The sequence below is a fragment of the Diospyros lotus genome, chromosome 12 (assembly GCF_014633365.1).
Source record: "Diospyros lotus cultivar Yz01 chromosome 12, ASM1463336v1, whole genome shotgun sequence".
NCBI lineage: Eukaryota > Viridiplantae > Streptophyta > Magnoliopsida > Ericales > Ebenaceae > Diospyros > Diospyros lotus.
This window is the reverse complement of record NC_068349.1, coordinates 28,553,117-28,572,362: the sequence shown is the minus strand read 5'-3', so window position 1 is coordinate 28,572,362 and position 19,246 is coordinate 28,553,117. Positions and strand designations below refer to the sequence as shown.

The 19,246-nt window shown below is 40.7% G+C and overlaps 1 protein-coding gene across 1 annotated transcript; it reads right to left on the bottom strand.

The window, feature by feature from the left end:
- Nucleotides 1–14,922: 14,922 nt before the first annotated feature.
- On the bottom strand, nucleotides 14,923–18,058 carry LOC127813872 (probable L-gulonolactone oxidase 6). The gene is made up of 4 exons (XM_052354970.1): nucleotides 16,992–18,058; nucleotides 16,803–16,904; nucleotides 15,520–16,013; nucleotides 14,923–15,424 (listed from the first exon to the last, which is right to left on the bottom strand). The coding sequence occupies exons 1-4, from the start codon at nucleotides 17,914–17,916 to the stop codon at nucleotides 15,188–15,190; spliced, it is 1,758 nt and encodes a 585-aa protein (XP_052210930.1). The 5' UTR covers nucleotides 17,917–18,058; the 3' UTR covers nucleotides 14,923–15,187.
- Nucleotides 18,059–19,246: the final 1,188 nt, after the last annotated feature.

Here is a 19,246-nt window from a genome sequence, read left to right as displayed (position 1 = left end):
CTTAGACAAAGTTTATGATTTTCAGTTTATGTTGACTCGAAGTTTTTATTTTAGTTGATTCAGATATTCATTTATGGTATCAGATTTCAGTTTATCAATTAGTTTTATTTTATTTTCCCGTAGCACCTCTTCTTGGGCAGTTCTAGGAGAAGGGAGTGTTACAGTATTGGTATCAAAGCGATGTTTTGAGGAGTCTCTAGTACACACATAGGATGTTGGGTAGAGTTAAGACTTATGTCCATCAATTAGATAAGTTGGCCCAATTAACAGTATTCGAAACCTAAGTGGTGATGCAAGAAGATGAGTAATAGAGGTGAACGACGCCATACTAGCAGTCAGGCTGCTTCTATTCCAGTTGAAGTTCCAATATCCACGCCTATCTCACCAGGGGAGTCTGGTAGTGACTTACGGCAAGAGATTACCAAGATGCGACGTATGTTAGCAGGCTTGATGAGGGTGGTTGATACCTTGGCTACTAATTAGGTGAGGCAACCACAAGTACCACAAGAAGTAGAAGGCAATAGAGGCGATCCGTCAGTCGCTCCAACAATTCTAGTTGTGAAGGCAGATACAGGGAATCAATTACTAAAAGAATTTATGGCCTTCCGACCACCAGTGTTCCATGGAGGCACAGATGCAGTCACGACAGAGAATTGCATGCTATCGATAGAGAAGCATCTTCGATCTATTGGTTGTGCAGACGACCGACGGGTGCGACTTAGCATATTTTTATTCAAAGGTGATGCCGAGAGATGGTGGGAGACTGCCTTCCAGAGGTTTGGGAATCGAGAACCCACATGGGTCGAGTTCCAACAAGTGTTCAATGATGCTTATTGCCAAGCATGAGTCAAGGAGCAGAAGGTCTACTAGTTTATCGAGTTGGTGCAAGGTACCAAGATAGTGGCCCAGTATGAGGCAGAGTTTACAGCCTCATCTCGTTATGCCCCAAAGTTGGTGCCACTGAAGCAAAGAAAGCCGCCAAGTTTCAGCGAGGATTGTGTGTAGATATCTTACATGCTTTTGGAGGAGCCTTGAGGGTGGATTATGCCACGGTAGTCCAGCGAGCGTATGCTATTGAGCGAGATTGCAACGAGTGGAGAGTGACACAAGCAGCCAAGAAAGGCACAGGTACATCTCAGGGTTCATCCAATAACAAGAAGATGAAGTGGATAGCGGGACCAGGAAACAATATAGAAAATAATCCATAGTGTAATCAATGTGGGAGAAAGCACGGAGGACCGTGTCTTACTGGGAAAAATGTTTGTTACAAGTGTGGACAAGAAGGGCATCAGAAGAAAGATTGCTCAAGGAATCAAGCAGCATTCCCCGCACCAGAGGTGACTTGTTTCAGGTGCGAACAGAAAGGACACACAACCAACAGGTGTACACAACTGCCTCAGAATAAAGTCCAATAAGCGAATCAGAGGCCTCCAACAGTTAGGGGTCCAGGAGCAGCACCTTTACCGACACAACCACTAGCTTGGTATCCATCGCCCGCAGAGAGACAGGTGCAGGGTAGAGTTTATGCCCTCACCACAGCTAAGGCACAGCAGGGCAACGGGACTAACCAAGGTATTTGATCCTTATATGGTCATGATGTGCGTGCATTATTCAATACTGGTTCTACACATTCTTTTATTGCACTGTGCACAGTATGTTATGTTCCCCATTCCCGAATTTCTTTGTCGTATCATTTGATTGTTTCTACACCGGGAGATAAGATTATGGTGGCTAGAGAAATGTTTGAAAATTGTGAGATCGAAGTACATGATAAGAAGCTATTAGGAGACATGGTAATTCTTGATGTCAAGGATTTTGATATGATCCTTGGCATGGATTAGTTGTCATGGCATTATGAAAATGTTGACTGTCGACGGAAGATTATCGACTTTGAACTACCTCAACACCGGTCTTATATACAGAGGAGTCCAGCCTATGTCTATGATTCATATGATCTCAGTGATGAAAGTCAAGAACCTGATGCATGATGGATGTGAAGCTTACCTAGCTTTTGTGACCACCGATGAGGGAAGCGAGAGGAAGTTATCCAAGGTGCCACTAGTACATGATTTCCAAGATGTGTTCCCTTATAAGCTACTAGGATTACCTCCTCGGAGAGGAGCAAAGTTTACTATTGAGTTATTGCCTGGTACATAGCTTATTTCTAAGGCTCCGTATCGAATGGCACCCAACGAATTAAAGGCGTTGAAGGCCCAGTTAGAGGAATTAATAGAGAAGGGTTTTATCCGACCTAGTTCATCCCAGTGGGGTGCATCATTATTGTTTGTGAGGAAGAAAGATGGATCTTTAAGATCATGTATTGATTATTGCCAACTGAATCAGGTGACAGTGAAGAATAAGTATCCTTTACCTCGAGTGGATGACTTGTTGGACCAGTTGCGAGGAGCTAAACTGTTCTCAAAGATACATTTGAGATTGGGATATCACCTAGTGCGATTCAGAGATGATGACATTCAAGACTGCTTTTAGGACTCGCTATGGACACTAAGAGTTTGTGGTGATGCTATTTAGGTTGACGAATGCCCCAGCTTTTTTTATGGATTTAATGAACCAAGCTTTGCGTAGTACTTAGATCGCTTCATTATTGTCTTCATCGACGATATTCTAGTTTACTCACCTAATGTGGAGGAGCATACAGAACATCTTACTTTGGTACTATAGAGGCTCAGGGAAGAGCAACTGTACGCCAAGTTCAGCAAGTGTGAGTTTTGGCTCACTTAGATTGGATTTCTAGTCCATGTGGTGTATGGAGATGGTATTTCAGTGGATCCAAACAAGACTAAAGCAGTTATAGATTGGCTAAAGCTGACGACAATGACAGAGATACGTAGTTTCTGGGACTAGCAAGTTATTATAGGCAATTTATTAAGGGGTTTGCTCATTTATCTTCCCCTATGACTAAGCTAACAAGAAAAAGAGAGAAGTTCACGTGTGACCGTTCCTTCCAAGAATTAAAGCAGAAGTTGACTACTGCACCAGTCTTAGCCATATCAAGAAGTAGAGAAAAATATTTTGTATACAATGATGCCTCCTATTCAGGGTTGGGATGCGTATTCATGCAAGAAGGTCAAGTTAATGCTTATGCCTCAAGACAATTGAAGAAAAACTAGGTGAATTACCCTACTCATGATTTGGAGTTGGTAGCAGTAGTATTTGCATTAAAGATATGCGACACTACTTATATGAAGAGAAAGTTGAGATTTATATAGATCACAAGAGCCTACATTATCTTCTATCACAGAAAGAATTGAACATGAGGCAAATATGTTGGGTTGAGTTATTTAAAGACTTCGATTGTGAGATTTTATACTATCCAGGAAAGGCTAATGTGGTAGCCGATGCTTTGAGTAGGCGAGGAACTTCTATGGCCATGATGATGGTTCAAGAATGGAGGTTATTGGAGCAATTGAGTACTTTATCAATTTCATCCCTAGAGGATAGTTCAGTGATGAGTTGTGTTTATATGAGGGTGCAACCCAAGTTATTTGATTTACTCGAGACACAACAATCAAAAGATGAGAAGTTGGCACAGATTTTAGCAGATATTGAGAAATTTTCTCTTTTGGTATATACTATATGGAGTGATGGTATACTCTTATTTCAGAGACGTATTTGTATGCCCAATCATGAAAATCTTAAGCAAGAAATTTTGAATAAAGCGCACAAAAGTCGTTATACTATTCATCCAGGTGTTGCGAAAATATACCATGACGTAAAGCGACAGTATTAATGGAGTGGTATGAAGAAAGATGTAACCAAATATGTTTCACAATCTTCAGTATGCCAGCAAGTTAAAGCAGAACATCAGAAACCCGCAAGTTTATTACTTCCATAACCTATTCGAGAGTGGAAATGGGATAATATTGCCATGGATTTTGTGATAGGTTTACCCATGGCAATATTGGGTGATTGTGGATCGTTTGACTAAATCAATCCATTTTATGCCTATCAAGAAGACTTATCCTTTGAACATATTTTCTAAGATTTATATTGAGGAGATCGTGAAATTGCACTGTGTTCCATCCAGTATTGTATTAGATCGAGATCCTCGTTTTACTTCTCATTTTTGGGGAGTTTTGGGTGATTGTGGATCGTTTGACTAAATTAGCCCATTTTCTACCTATCAAGAAGACTTATCCTTTGAACAGATTTGCCAGGATTGATATTGAGAAGATCGTGAAATTGCACGATGTTCCATCCAATATTGTATCAAATTGAGATCCTCATTTTACTTCTCATTTTTTAGGAGCTTTGCATGATGCACTAAGATCTCAGTTGAAGTTTAGTACGGCGTTCCATCAGCAGACAGATGGTCAGTCAGAGAGGACTACAAGACTCTCAAGGATATGTTGTGTAACACCCCAGATTTTCAAAATCAAAAATGAGGTAATACCTGAGATTGTTAGGTTCTAATACTTGAGGAAATAGGCCCTTTCAAGGAATTGAGGAAGCCTTGAGGGAAAAATTCAATTTCTAAACCAGTGGCAAAATCGTAAATACTGAAGTCGGGTAAAAATGTAATTTACCTCAAATCTTGGGGTGCTAAGTGTAATTTATCCATTTTTCAGGAACCAAAAAGTGAAATTTAAAAATAGCCCGGGGACTAAGTTGCAAGGGTCTAAGTGCAGTTACATAAAAAGTTTGGGCCAAATCGTCATTTCTTGAAACTTTAAAAATATCAGCCCAAAATATTATCCATGGGTAAACCATGAATGGCCAAGTGTCCTCCCTAAGTGTCACAATTGGATTAGTTGAAATCTTATAATTATGGGTGTAATGATGAGCATAGTGTGAACACTCAAAACAAATGGAGCTTTGGATTCCAAACTCTACTAAATTCAATTGAGAGACGAGTGGTGCATGCACATGGGAGAAATGATGAAGCCTTATCTTCAATAACACATGGCAATCAACCATTGGGTTACTTGGAAGATAAGATAAGGTCACATGATGGCTCATAATGACCCTTTGAGGTGGCATTGCATGATTGGCTAAGGAAAAGCTTACTTAGCTTCCAAGTTTGCAAAAGTCTCCAAACATTATCTCTAAGGACATGTGGCAAGCATTCATTGGCCACTTGGAGATAGGATTTGAAGTGTAATGATGAGAAATGTGGAAAATGCAATTAACCATGTGGGATGTAGTTATTAATTAAATGTGTAATGATGGAAACGTAGAAAATGAATCAAACCATGTGGGATGTAATGATGGGAATATTGGAAAATCAAATTAAACATGTGAAGGTTCAAAATATCAAGGACACGTGGCACACTTTGGTTGGATGCACATGGATGGAATGATGACGCGACACGTGGTGCGATTTGGTTCGCTGAAGTTTCCTATAAATAAGGGATTTGGGGTTATTCATTTTGGGCACCAAGAAATGAGGAAAAGGAAAGGAGTTTGAGAGAGGAAATGCTACCAAAAAGAAGGGAGAAAGTCGATGGAGAATAAGCCTTGACAAAATTTTTTGGTCTTTCTCGAAGTTCGTGCCAAGCAGTAAGAAAAACTGCGAGAAAACTCATTCCGCTTGTTGTAAACCGTGCTTCCTAAGGTAACCGATCAAGGTGAGTGATTCCTGCATGTTTTGTGACACTTTGAGCATTTGTTGCTTCACTTGTGTGTGGATGTTGGCTTACATATCATGCTTTTGTGGCTTACATGTCATATTTTCCCTTGTTTATGCATATTCCTTCTGCTTTGTCATATATCATGTTCGTATTGGTGACTGTGGCTAGTTCTTGGGACATCATGGAAGACCTCGTGCTCTGGTGATGAGCCAGGAGTGACTATGATGACCACAGAGGTGATTGCAACACCTTGGCATTGGTACCACAGGGGTGGATTTCATAATGGCATTATTGCATTTGCACGCATGTACTTACATTTTCTGAGTCACTCACTTAGATGTATATCTAACTTGGGTTGATGCCCCTGGAACATTCCACGTTCCAGGTATGTTGGAAGTGTCAGGTGTTTCAGGTACCAGTTCAAGCGTGAGCAAGGAGATGATGCTTGGCTAGTTTTGGGGGGTTTTTTTTGAGTTATTACGTACACATGTAATTGTACTACAATGATGTGTTGTAATAGCAACTAGGGTATTCAAGGTTGTAAGAGGTGTGCGTATGTGGGTGTCCTACAACTGTACCTACGGCTTATGTGTTGAGTCATTTTTAGAGTATTGGAAGTCATGAGCACTTCTTGGACTTGTGAAGGAAATATAGTGGAAACCCCATTTATTTAGCTTTGGTTAAGTTTTCAGGTTCGATCCAATGCTTCCGTTGGTAAGGGTTTCCATAACACCCGTGGTGATGTTAGCTTATATTTTACATCGTTGTGTATTTGGAAAAGTGGGGCGTTACATGTTAAGAGCTTATGTTCTAGACTTCCAAGGTAGTTGAGATGAGCATCTACCTTTGGTAGAATTTGCCTACAATAATAGTTTCCATTCAAGTATTGGAATGTCACCGTATGAGGCTTTATATGGACAGAACTACCTAGTATGGCGGCAATAGGCCAGCAAAGGTAAAGGTAAGCCCATCTCCTAAGAAGTCTGGTTCAATGAATTGTAATCTGGTGCTAAGACCCCGGACTCACTTGAATTACCAAATGTGTTCCAATACCATGTCCACAAGCTAACCTAGATCCCTTGTGTGAGTTTGGTGCTGAGCTTACGAGCTAACCTAGAATCCTTGGTAGATCTGGCGCAAAGCCTCCCGGCAAACTTGGAATGATCGGTGGTAATTCAAAGAAGGGTCCTAGGTCTAACCAAGATTCCCTGTGTCGAACGGACTCGAAGGAGTGACGTGGAAGAAATGGGAATGACCCTACCTTCTCAAACGAGCTCGCCTAGTGGTGATTTGGCGCAATGGCCTCGAACCTTCCTGGATTCCCAGATGCATTCTGATGCCATGCCCGCAGGCTAACTTGGATCCCTTACGTGAGTCCGGTGCTAACTCTTCTGTAGATCCGGTGCAAAGCCTCCCTGCAAACTTAGAACATCTGGAGGAAATTCAACAATAAGTCTCGAGCCGAACACAGATCCCCTGTGGCAAACAAGTCTAAGAAAATAGTGAAGAAATACCAAGCACATATAAGGATTTAGTGTCTGTCCTAAATTTCTGGATGTGTTCCGATGCCATACCCGTAAGCTAACTTGGATCCCTTGCCAGAGTTCGGTGCTAAGCTTACGAGCTAACCTTAACTCTTTAGCAGATATGGTGCTAAGCCTTCCTGCAAACTTGGAACGACTAGAGGAATTTAGCGACAGACCCCAGGCCAAACCTAGATCCCCTATGGTAGAAAAACCCAGGAAAAGACAGAATGAAGAGACTTAACGAAGATATAGAGTAAAGATCACTAGGCGATGATTAATCCAAATGACAAGTAACTCACTTAACGTACCCGAGCGACTATGGCAAGCGTCGAAGAAGAAGCACAATGATGACCCAATGTTGCTACATAAGTCAAGCATGGACGTCATGTTCAAACTAAAGACGCAAACCCTGATCCATATTTCTTATGGTGAGGAGATCCCAAGTTCGGGCTGCAATTGTAAACGGGAGAAGCTAGAAAGCATACCTCGATCCTCGTCAAGAACGCAACTGTCAATGCTTGACAACATACCCTTCCTAGACCGCGTAGTGGGTAGTCCAAATCGAAAGGTAATACACATAATATGCCAAAATAATGAAACAGGTATTGGACGTTAGGTGACTCTCTGAAAAATCATCACTAGGCCGCTCTTAGGATAAGTATGATTTGCCTGACTCTGGGGGACTAGGCATGTGCTCTAACTTTACGCTAAGCTCCGCCTAACCCTGGTTTTAACTCAAGCGACCCGACATGAGTAACCTCACCTTAGAACTACTCAGTGGTAAGAATGAAGACATATCTAGCCTAAAAAACTAGTCTGATAAATGGTTTGGCTTTAGGCGTCCCATATACTTAAAACCCACCGAGACGTTCAGGCTAGAGATGGCCACATCACAATTCCCCGTAGTAGCCCGGCGAAAGGCTGAGGGATAATAAGAGTTGCATGGGCAACTTCGCCCCAGGTAGTCATCACTATCCTGCTATGCCTAGCCTCCAGGTTCCAATAGCAAGGAATTGTTTGGATTCCGTCGTCCATCAAGTTTTAAGTTTCCAATTTAGGGGCTAGTGCAGCCAACTTCTGTTTGCTCCATCTAGGGGCTTAATTTTCAATGTATCGAATGCTGAGGCCATGACCATTGTGTTGTATGATCGGTCTTCAGCTGAACCCGACAGGAAATCTTCTTTGCCCGACAGGTAACAGTGTCTCAAGCAGCCTTCCAAAACGTTGCAAGGAGGCAAGATCACATAATCAAATGAAAAGGCATTCCACGAGGCAGCAAAGAAAATCCAGAGCTAGCTTCTTAGTGTCTTAGAGTTGACGGATTTTCGTGACCACGAGACCATGGCTAGTGATGTCAGTTTATCTTTTAAGGCTCTGGACGGCTTGTTTGTTGATTATCAACCCTTCAAACAATGAATAATAAAATTTGTTAGCATTGCGACATCGCTCGCAGAAGTTGAACCGTATGCCTGCAACAACTTGTTGACATATACAATTATCACAAACAACACTTGGAAAACACTTCTCATCATCTTGCGGAGGCTAGCGCTGCTCTAAAGGCTTCATCCAAGCACCTTGAATCTCTCAAAAAAGAGGCTACCTAGGTCAAGGCCACACTACGCCACATAGAGGACGAGTCGTTATCCTACGAGGTTGGAAATGTGGAAATCTTAAATCGCTTAGAGCAATTCAATGAAGAGAAGTTGAAATCTCAACAAAGACTACAAGTTGCACCCACAAAGATGGAAGACCAGTTTGATCTAAGGCACGAACTAGAAATTCCTTTTAAGGAATACAGTCTTGTCCCAGAAATAAATGCTAAGAGCTTCGAGAGCTCATTTAGTAATGTTAGAAGACCGGAAGATAACAACTCTCTGAAGAGAGATGGAATAGAGAATGGATCTAATGTGAAAATGTATTCGGGGACATTTTTAGGTAAGAGAAGAAGAGATAGTAGTTGCTAGTCTTCAATGAAAGATAAAATGGAATGTTGTCATGGCATAGATGGCCGTTGTGGAAAAGGCATTGGCATTAACTGCCCAAAAGACTAGTTTAAATCAGGGAGAATGGTTGAAGATGGATAGCCATATTCCACCAATTGTTTTGACAGAATACCAAGGGAATCCTTGGGATAGGGTAAGCAGAGCCACTGATGATGGAAAGAGAGAGAAATGCTCTTGGTACAATGATTTTAGGTTGGTAGCATCATTTCTCATCTTTGATTTAAGACACTCGTAGGAGTCTAGAAGATCAAGTTCGAATAAGCGATGATCTAAGGCATTAGGGAGAGTTGTTGTGGGAAAATGCATCATCTCAGGATAAGACCCGCTGAGGCACTTCGATCCTAGAGAAATCCGTCTTAGCTCAACCCTAAGTCTGAATATGGAAAAACCACCAGCGTAATCTTCTTTGTGCCTGAAAACCATTCTCTAAAGAACTTGGTGCCCCTGAGCACCCAAAACCCAATCTATCTCTGTTTATATTCTAGGCCACAACCAAAATCCTATTTCCAACTTGTGAGCCATTGGGCTATTTTCTTAGCGTTGTGTTACCAATAAGGCCCGGGTTTCTTTGAATCCCCTTTTACCATGCCCTGGAGGTACTTTAGTATCCTTCCCTTAAGTGGATCATTCCTTATTTTAGGTGCCTCAAGTTGCGCCTTCGTATTTTTCTCCACCTGCTCAGCATAATGGGTTGTGCCTTTATATGATTATTGAGCCATACCTCAGTGAGTGATCTCGTCTTAGTGACGTCATGAGGCCGTGAATCCTAAGAAAGCAATTTTATCCATCGGGGCAAGTGGACGTGAGACTGACATTAGTCTTCCCTTCGATGTAGCAGTCAAAGCAAAGACTGGGGGGCTACTGTTATGCTATAGAATTCCTGAGTGTCCACCTAGGGGTATTTTTGTCATTAGGTGCCTAGGGGAACTTCGGTCATTAAGCTCAAGGCGAGTAAATCCCAAAAGTGGTCCCAAGCTCAGGTTTCAATTCCTAGAAAAAGTCATGGTCGAACGGTGAAAAAAGTATTTAAATCGAAGAGAAAATGAACAATATAGAGGTTAAGGGGGTAAAACCATAATTAAACAAAGTTGGGGGCCCTATATAAAAGGTGTCAAAGGCTGGCCAAATGGGAGGAGGAAGGCCACTGTTCATCTCCTTCCTCCAAACTGCTCACTTTCTCTCTCTCGCGCTCTCTGTCGATCTCTCTCTAAGAGAGATTTTCCTCTCTCAGAGAGAATCTCTCTCGGCAATCCCTCTCAAAGAGGCTAGAAGCCTCTCTGAGAGGTCTCATTTCTCTCTCGACAAGAAGAAGGCTCTCTCGAAGAGCCTTCCCCCTCGGCGATCCTCTCTCGGCAAGGAGATTGTCTCTCCCAGCATCTTCCAGAAAAAGGCACCAAGCTCTCGGCAATGGCGACAGTGCTCTCGGAAGGCGATCGCATTTCTCTTCTCCGTAAGCCTCCTCATTCTCCTCTCTTAGTGATCTAACGTGAAAGAAAGCCTTCCCTTTCTGTGGGCCATGGAAAGCTCGTGGTTTCTCTCAGCAGCGTGGATCTCGCCTCCATTGCAGCCTTTCGGAAAGAAGCAAAGCCTCTCAAAGCCAGGTTGGTTGCGCTTAACCTTGTGCATTTATTTCAAACAAACACATACAAAATAAATAAAGAAGAAACAAACATGTAGGCACAAGGCATTTATACTCGCCAGTGTACGAGTATGCGCTGTAGCACAATTTAATTTTTTGGGAAAGTCTAGGTCGATTCACTAGGAGATCAAAACGGAAATGAAAGCAGCGAAAAATATTTATGTGTTGAACGGGTTTGTCAGACCAATTCAACTGATTTTAGGGTAAAGGAAATTGAATGTGCAACTAAAAACCAAATGTCTCGGATTAAGACAATTTCAATGCCAATCCAAATATTTTCCCAAGACTCACAAAAGATAGTATCCTCGGGTTAAATTAGTTTTAAGATCTTTGCTATTGATTACGTTTCGGGATGATGATGGTTCTAATTCTAGTAACCGACATACATGGCATGACGACTCTAACTTAAGCAACCATCGTAAACCGAAATGTATATTGTACATTTTAGATTTGGAGATGCGGCGTTTCCAAGTTAAGCAACCCACATACATGGCATGAAGGTTCTGAGTTAGGATATACCTCAATCCAAATCCAAATGATTTTCCAAAATCTCAAAACTAAATTCAACACCTTAACATAAACAATGAAGTTTGGCTATCTCGGGAAATCTTGGCTTGGACACTGTCCTTGCCTTAGCCGAGAATTTACTAGCCACACATTTGTGAAAACATAAAATGAAAGAACAGAAATAAAATACAGAAATTAAGTTGCAGAATTTAAAGAGACAAAAATTAAAGAGACGCAAATTAAATTGCTAGAATGTAAATACTGAAGTTGAAATTAACTGTGAATTAAAGTTACATAATGTAAATGTGCACGAAAGGAAATTACATAATGTAATGAACAGAAATGAAGAACTAGAATGAGAAAAAGAAAGTAACAGTGTATTGAAATGAACATAAAGAAGTAACAAAGAAAGGAAAAATGAAGTACAATGCTCTCTTCCCCTTATTATGGTTAAATGGCGGATGGGGAATCCTCGAGCCGTAGCCTCCATTTTTTTTCGTTCCTGGTGCGTGTAAGCTCTTGGTCTATTTATAGCCCTCTAGTAACGGATGCTCAATTTGAATCTCCAGACAACTCTGAAAATGTTCTTCTGCCAAATTTCAGAACCCACTCTCTCCGAAATTCTTTCAGCCCATGCGCTTGCAAAATTCCTTATGCCATGCCTTCTGCAAAAGTCCATAACCCATGCGCTTACCCATCCCTCTGATAGAGATTAATTTATTTTTGCCCATCATACAGACATTACAATCGGACTCCAACGCATGTTTTACAATTTAATAGATATCCGGATGCGTTGAGTGGCATCAGGATGTGTGGCTTCTTAATTTATCTTCTTGGATCTGGATATGCTGGGTGATATCCGAATACATTTCTTGAAATGTATTTAAAGATATCCGGATGCATTGAGTAATATCCGGATGTGCCTTTTGGGTCTTCTTTCTTGTATCCGGATGGATTGGAAGACATCCGGATATGCTTCTTGGATTTCATTCTTCTATTCGAATGTGCTGGAATGCATCCGGATGTGGCTTCTTTTCATATGTGCTTGGATGTCATCTGACTATGTCTTCATTTTTGGCTCAATTTTGACTGCATCATGCTTAATCCAGATAATTCCTTGCAAAACAATTATAAATGTCAAATTATCATATTTATTTAATAGGAAAGGGATAAAAATATAATAGAATTTGACATATTTAACCACTAATCAGTGGGTCTCTCGGAAAGCCCAGCAGCTCTCTCACTCAAGGCTCTCGGCTGCTTGGTCCCTCCGCGACTCCTCCCCACAGTCTCTTCCTCGACAACGGCTGATCCCTCGGCAGCGCCTGGTTGTCTCTCGGGAATAGGCCTTCCCAAGAGACCCTCATCTTGTGAAGGCCTTAGGCAGAGGCCTCTTGGGAAGAAGCCTTCCCAAGAGACCTCCTAGCCTTCTTTCTCTTCCCCTGTTTCTCTCCTCCCATTAGCATATGTATGTTTGTATATATATAAAGAATGTATACCTGCGTAAGCTGTAGCCAAACAAATAGACACATGGGTTGTGATGTAGTGCAATGGCATGCATACCCTTATGATGTACCCCCAAGCCCTTGTATAGCTACATATTACACAACATTATATATATAGCATAGTGTTTATGTTGTGCCACGTGTTATATGTTTATATTAGATAATGTAATGTGGTGGCATCCGTGTAATGCCATATATCCCTTAAGGGAGAAATAGTCAAGTAAGAGCTACCTCGAGACATCTCACATTAAGCTCGGAGCTGTGCCTGAGCAAGTCCCTTATGGGTAGAGACCCTGCTCCGGCAACTCATCGTGTGGCCCACCTTTTCCCAGAGGGCCCCCTAGGCATGCAATCCAGCCCTCCGGGGGGGATTCTTCTTAAGCCCGTCCAAATACTACTAATATGCAGGTCCATCCCCTATTCCTTGTAACAGTACCGTGCTCAACCATCTCTGATCGAGTAAGGTACGACTATCTTATGTTTAATAATAGTGTTGTCTATTACTCTTCTCTCCTATCGATACTAATTTAAGCATCGAAGGGCATACGCAGGTGAGGAATCCCCACGTGCCTTTTAACTTGTGCCTATGAGCGCAGATACGCCCCAAACACCTAGGAGGCCACTTCCAGGTGATACCAAAGATGCACCCAAGAGATCATCTACGACCTCGGTCAGGACATCGAGAACCGAAGTTACCTGATGCCTATCTCCACCAGCAGGCTCTTGCCAGCTGTCCACCTCGCTCTGCCTCAGCTCCAGCTTTCTTACTTTACAAATTTTTATTGTCGTAGTTTTCTGACTACAACATTAATTAAATAAATATATTTTAAAATTATTTTTAAACTATTTTAAAAATTAATCGATCTAACAAGCTTTTATTAGGCTTAGCCTGTTAAGGCTGGCAAGCTCGAGCCCAACTCAGCTTGGGAGCCTGATGAGCTAGCTCACTCTAAGTGCACTCACAGGCTGAGGCTAGCCTTATTTTGCATTAATGAGTTAGGCCTAAGGTCGGCCCATCTCTTTAGGTCCAATGATAGGTCGACCCTATTTTCTTATATAATAAATTAGAGGGGCAGATAATGTTGTGTATGTGCAAAAAGAAATAAAAAATATTAAGTGAAAATTCAGTGGGTTCATGGTGTTTGATAATAATTATTTAAATTTTAATTTTTTTGGGTAAAATTTAAACAAAATGAGTCTTGGTGCAGTAGTAAAGTTGTTTCAAAAGTCAATGAGTTCAAATATTTTTAATGTAGTTAATTTTTATTTTCTAAACAAAATACATAAAGATATTTTAAGAAAATAATTTATTAATAAAATTTCATAACATCAAAAGTTGGTATTTACTTATAATTAGAGGCATGATTTGTCTTACGCACATGCAAAAAAGTTAAAAATTAAATAAAAATTCATTGGGTGACAATTAACCGTTATAATTTATTTTTTAATCTTTTTAGGTAAAATTTAAACAAAAAATTTCTTGTAGTGGTAAAGTTATTTTAGAAATTAATTATTGTTTAAAGTTCATGAGTTTAAATTTTACTAAAATAATTAATTTTTATTTTGTAAGGAAGAAACATAAAAAGTATTTTAAAAATATCTTATTAACTTGACTTTTTAATATTAAAATATTGTTATACAGGACTCAAACATATACTCTAATTAAGAGCTAGTCCTCATCTTGTCAAATAAATATTAAATAGAACCCTTCTACGTTGTCGGCAGCCTTATTGAGAGATTGGCAGCCTTATTGAGAGATTGAGTAAGGGTGAGAAAATAATAAAAATGTCCTCATCTAAATTACAAATTTGTTTTCCCTACCCTCTCCTTGCGTGTCTCCTCTCTCCTCTCTTTCCCCTTCCATGGCCGCTTTTAAGAAGCGCCAACCACTGCTGCATCGCCTCGCTACCTCGGCGACTACGAGCAGAGCTTCCTAGAAGTTGCCTTAAAAAGAGAAAGAGACGAGGCAGACAAGAAAAAGAAAGAGGAAACAAATTTTTAATTTGGCTGAGAATATATTTGTTATTTTGCACCCTTCCATTAGCCTCTTGATAAGGTTGTTGGGCAGAATAGATTAATCATATTAAATAAGGATTAGACTGTGATGAATAAAGACAACCAAGATTCAAGTACCATTTAGGTGGCAATAGATAGTAAAACACTCGTAGACTAAATTATAGAACAGGAACACATAGCTAAGGTTTAGGCTTAGCTAATTAAACATGTTTACTAAATTATATATATTCAATCGAACTCTAATTAAGTTGCTTTTTGTGTTTTTTTTTTTTTTTTTTTTACACATGCTGGTAGCACAAGTCCATGAAATAAGGAAAGTGGAACAACCCCTTGGCTAGCAATAACTTTCAAGTGGCCACGACTTCACAACCAACTGTCCCTTCCTCCGATTCCCAATTGGTTACCGAGTAGTTAAACGAGTGCAGACACTCGCATCTCTATAAATCTTCCCTGGTCGACAATAGTAGCCCTTGCTTGGCGCACAGTGCGAGTCTTGAGAGCATACACACAACCCTTCCAGAGCGCAACCATCCTTCACGACTGTAACTCCAGCCCCATCTTTACTGTCTTTTAGACCAAGTAATCGGTCCGTCCAGTCACTCGAGAAGAGCCCCACCGGATCGTACTTTGCCTTAACCTGTACAAAATATATTAAAAAGAATATATATTAAAGACATTATAAGATATGGAAAATATATATTCTCAAAATTAAAATTAATTCTAGCTAACAACCTTCAAGAACTCTTCGATGTTCTTGTACTTCTTTACAGCTCCGACGAACGCCACGTTCCTGTTCTTGCCCCAGTGCGGCAGCCCTCCGTACTTGAACAACCCGAGCTGCTCCACCTCCTCGAACACGTCCTCATAGAGCCTGGGCTTCATGGGGTCTTTGCTCCGGTAGTAGGTGATGTCGAAGTCGACGGCATCCTCTTGCTTCCCCAGGTAGGCGCTAGAAGCCCCGACATAGCGCATGAGGATGCCATTGTAGAGATCGGCGCCGCACAGGGCCTTGGGCTCCAGCTCGACAAGCTTCTGTACGTCCTTAATGAAGGGCTTGACCTTGGAGAGGGCGATGCTGAAGGTGGTTTGGTGGAAGAAGAGGGACTTCAGCCTGGGGTCCCACGCGCAGCCAGTGAGCCCTGCGTCTTCGTGGCTGTCCAGGCAGCTTCCAGAGGCTTGCACGCGGTTCTGGTATCCCACCACAGGGTATCCCATAAAGGCAACGCCTGTATGTATTCATTATTAGAGAAACTGTAATCATGTTTGTTAGTTGAAACAGGGATCCTCCATTAATTTCTCTCTCTGATCAACATGTTCAAGATGGTACACTACATTGATTGGGTTTAAAGACACCGTCATTGCAGCTGTGAGGAGCGGCCAAACCATATATATACATGTTTGTTTGGGGAAATGTTACCCAGCTGTTAAATACTATTGTTGCCATTGTTTCGTACAACACAAACCGCGTATTGACTGATGTATATTCTTTATATTGTATAAAATATATTATATTTTATATATTACGGACATTATATACCCATATTTAATTGTCAAATAATTAATGTAGCAATTCCTGTGTTTATTTGTCAAATCATGTACATGTTAGCATATTGGTTGGTAGAGAAAATTTAAGTTGGTAGTTGACACTGCAAATTCCTAGCGTTTTGGTGTGAGATCAATGTCTCCCGATGTTATATCTTCTCAAGTATATATTCCATAATAATATTGATTCATTTCTTGCATGAAATAAATTGGATTATACAAAATAATTCTATTTAAACCCAAAATTGTTACATTTTGTGTAATCGTTATCATTGATATAATAATTTTATGTAACATAATTTTGATTAAAAAAATGAATATTATGCAAAACGTCAAAACTCATGAGTATCTATTTAGAGGGTATTTTCGATTTCCAAAAAACAAGGCTTCAAAATGAAAAAGAAAATCAGAAAAACGGAAACTATAGTAACAGTAAACGCCCATGTATGTGAATGTACTATCACAAACTATACCGTTATTTTTCAAGCCATAGCCACTGATCTTGAGAGATGATGTAGTGATCTTGCCGTCGAAGCATTTCCCGTCTGCATTTCCGATCAGTTCTTGATTCTCCTCTGTATATTTGACATCCAAAAAGCAATTAGGACCTGCAGTTCTTAACAATCCGAGAAGAAGAAGAATGAAAAAGCAATGATCAGGACCTGCAGTTCTTAACATTGCGAGAAGAAGCGACGGCCTGGAGCGAAAGCCGGGGAAGTCAAGGGTAGCGTAGCCGGAGACATCGCCGGAGACTCTGTCATCTATCCGATACACCGCCTTTCTCTGACTCGGATACCATGTTATGTCCGCAAACTCGTGTTTCTTCCCGAAGCTCCCAACCATATCTCCCAGATCGGAATCGTTCGTCTCCCTGAAACTGATTTCTCGCTTGAAGATCGGTTGCAGCTTCAGAGTAACCCGTGAAATGACGCCGAGAACTCCGAGAGAGACTCTAGCCGCATTAAGATCGGGGTCACCGGCGGCAAGTGTTCGGACCTTGGCGTAGCCGTGGTCGGCAGCGACCGGAGTCACGATTCGGAGTTGAACAACGTAGTCATGGACGGAACTGCCCTCGCCCCACAACGTGCTGCCGTGCGCGCCGGTTGCGATAAGACCGCCGACAGTCAAGCCCCACCAGTAGGGCGTGTAGGGCAGAGCCATGCCGGCCTCGGCGGCGGCGTCGATCACTTGCCGCAGTGTCGCGCCGCTCTCGACGGTCATCGTCATGGCGGAGCGGTCAATCTCCAGCGTCCGGTTCAGGAACTTGGTGCTTATGAGCAGCCCGTCGTCGCCGTCGGGGCAAACCAGCTTCGGGATGCTGTGGCTGAAGCGCGTCGCCACTTTCATCTTCGTTTTGTTCATTGTGGCGTTGGCTACGACGGAGATGAGCTCGTCTTCCGTCGTGGGGTAGGCGACGGCGGCGGCCCGGCAGACACTCCGGTCCGGGAAGGCGCCGTAGGAGTTTGTGACTCTGCAACTTCGATTCCCCGGTGATCGGTCACAGTGAACGGGATCTGGTGGAGGGCTACAAGCCGCCATAGAAATCAAAATCAGAAGAAAACTCGAGGAAACAAAGAGCCGGAGCATCCTGTTTCTGATTCGAAACCAGAAAGTAATGGGTTGGGTTGAGTTGAGAGATTTGGCAGTGTGGCCGCTTGCTTTGGAAGTTGGTGGGATTCGGCAACCAGCTTAGCTTGTAGAGTGTACACACATGCACATATAGAGCGAAGAGAAAACGTTTATATATAACACTTTTTCAACTAAAAATTAAAGATTTAGCTTAGCAAGTTAAACCCAAACATTCAATTCAACCAAAAAAAAAAAACCCTCCTTAAATGAGTATTTTTTTTAATTTTAATTTTATAATTAAATATGTCTTAATATTTTATATTTAAAAAATTAATAATGTTCATTTTAGAAAATTAGAGTCCAAAAAATATTTGTAAATTTTCTAATAATATTTTATATATTTGTTTAGAAAATCTTAAATTCATTTTGGGTTACCTATTAGTGGTGAGATTAAATTAATAAGTATACTAAAAAATACCAAAATTTGATTTGAAGATGATAAAAGGGAGGTATGAGCATTGTAGAGAGGGAGGGAGAGGGCTTATGAGTCATGAGTATGTGCACGCCATGCTTCGCTGAAAGCAAAGGCTCTGCCATTTCAAGATTGCCAGATGTCGTTTACTTTCTTTTTTGGTTTAAGCAACCATTTTCTTGTCTTTTTTCTAAGTAAGCTTCCCATCACCCTCAACTCTCGTCTCCTCCGTAATTCTTCAGCTGTAGGGTAAACGCACAGTGATGGAAACGCGGTTCATTCTATTTTGGTCACATATTTCGGTCATTAATTCTTATAAAATTAGTATCAAGCACCTTGGTTTTTTTGAGTCAAATTAATGATGGACCAAAATTCAAGAGTTGTCTAGTAATTAATTGTACCCTTTTATAACTTACGCCGTATTAATATGTGTATCTATTTCAAATTTATTTGGAGCTAATTAAGACTTTGATTTTTATGGTTCAAATTAATCCTATTGAATTTATAATGGCACTCTAACAGCATCTCCAATGTTCAGCATCAAATTTGACACTATTTTGGAGTTTACACCAAATTTGTATTTACTCCATCCAATCCAACGTGTTAACACTAAATTGGTGTAAAAAGTATCTTTAAAGAATTTTTCATAAATAATTATTTAATTAATTTGTTTAACTTAGCATAATATTATTAAAAATAATTAGTCATATTTTATAAAAAAAAATAATAATAATTACTCTCATAATTTTTTTACAAAATATGTTATTCTAATTAATTTTCCAACTAATTTTTTAATTAATTATTTTCACCTAACTTTTATCAAACTAATTATTTATCCATCTCATTTTTTCAACTAATATTTTAAATCAAACAAAC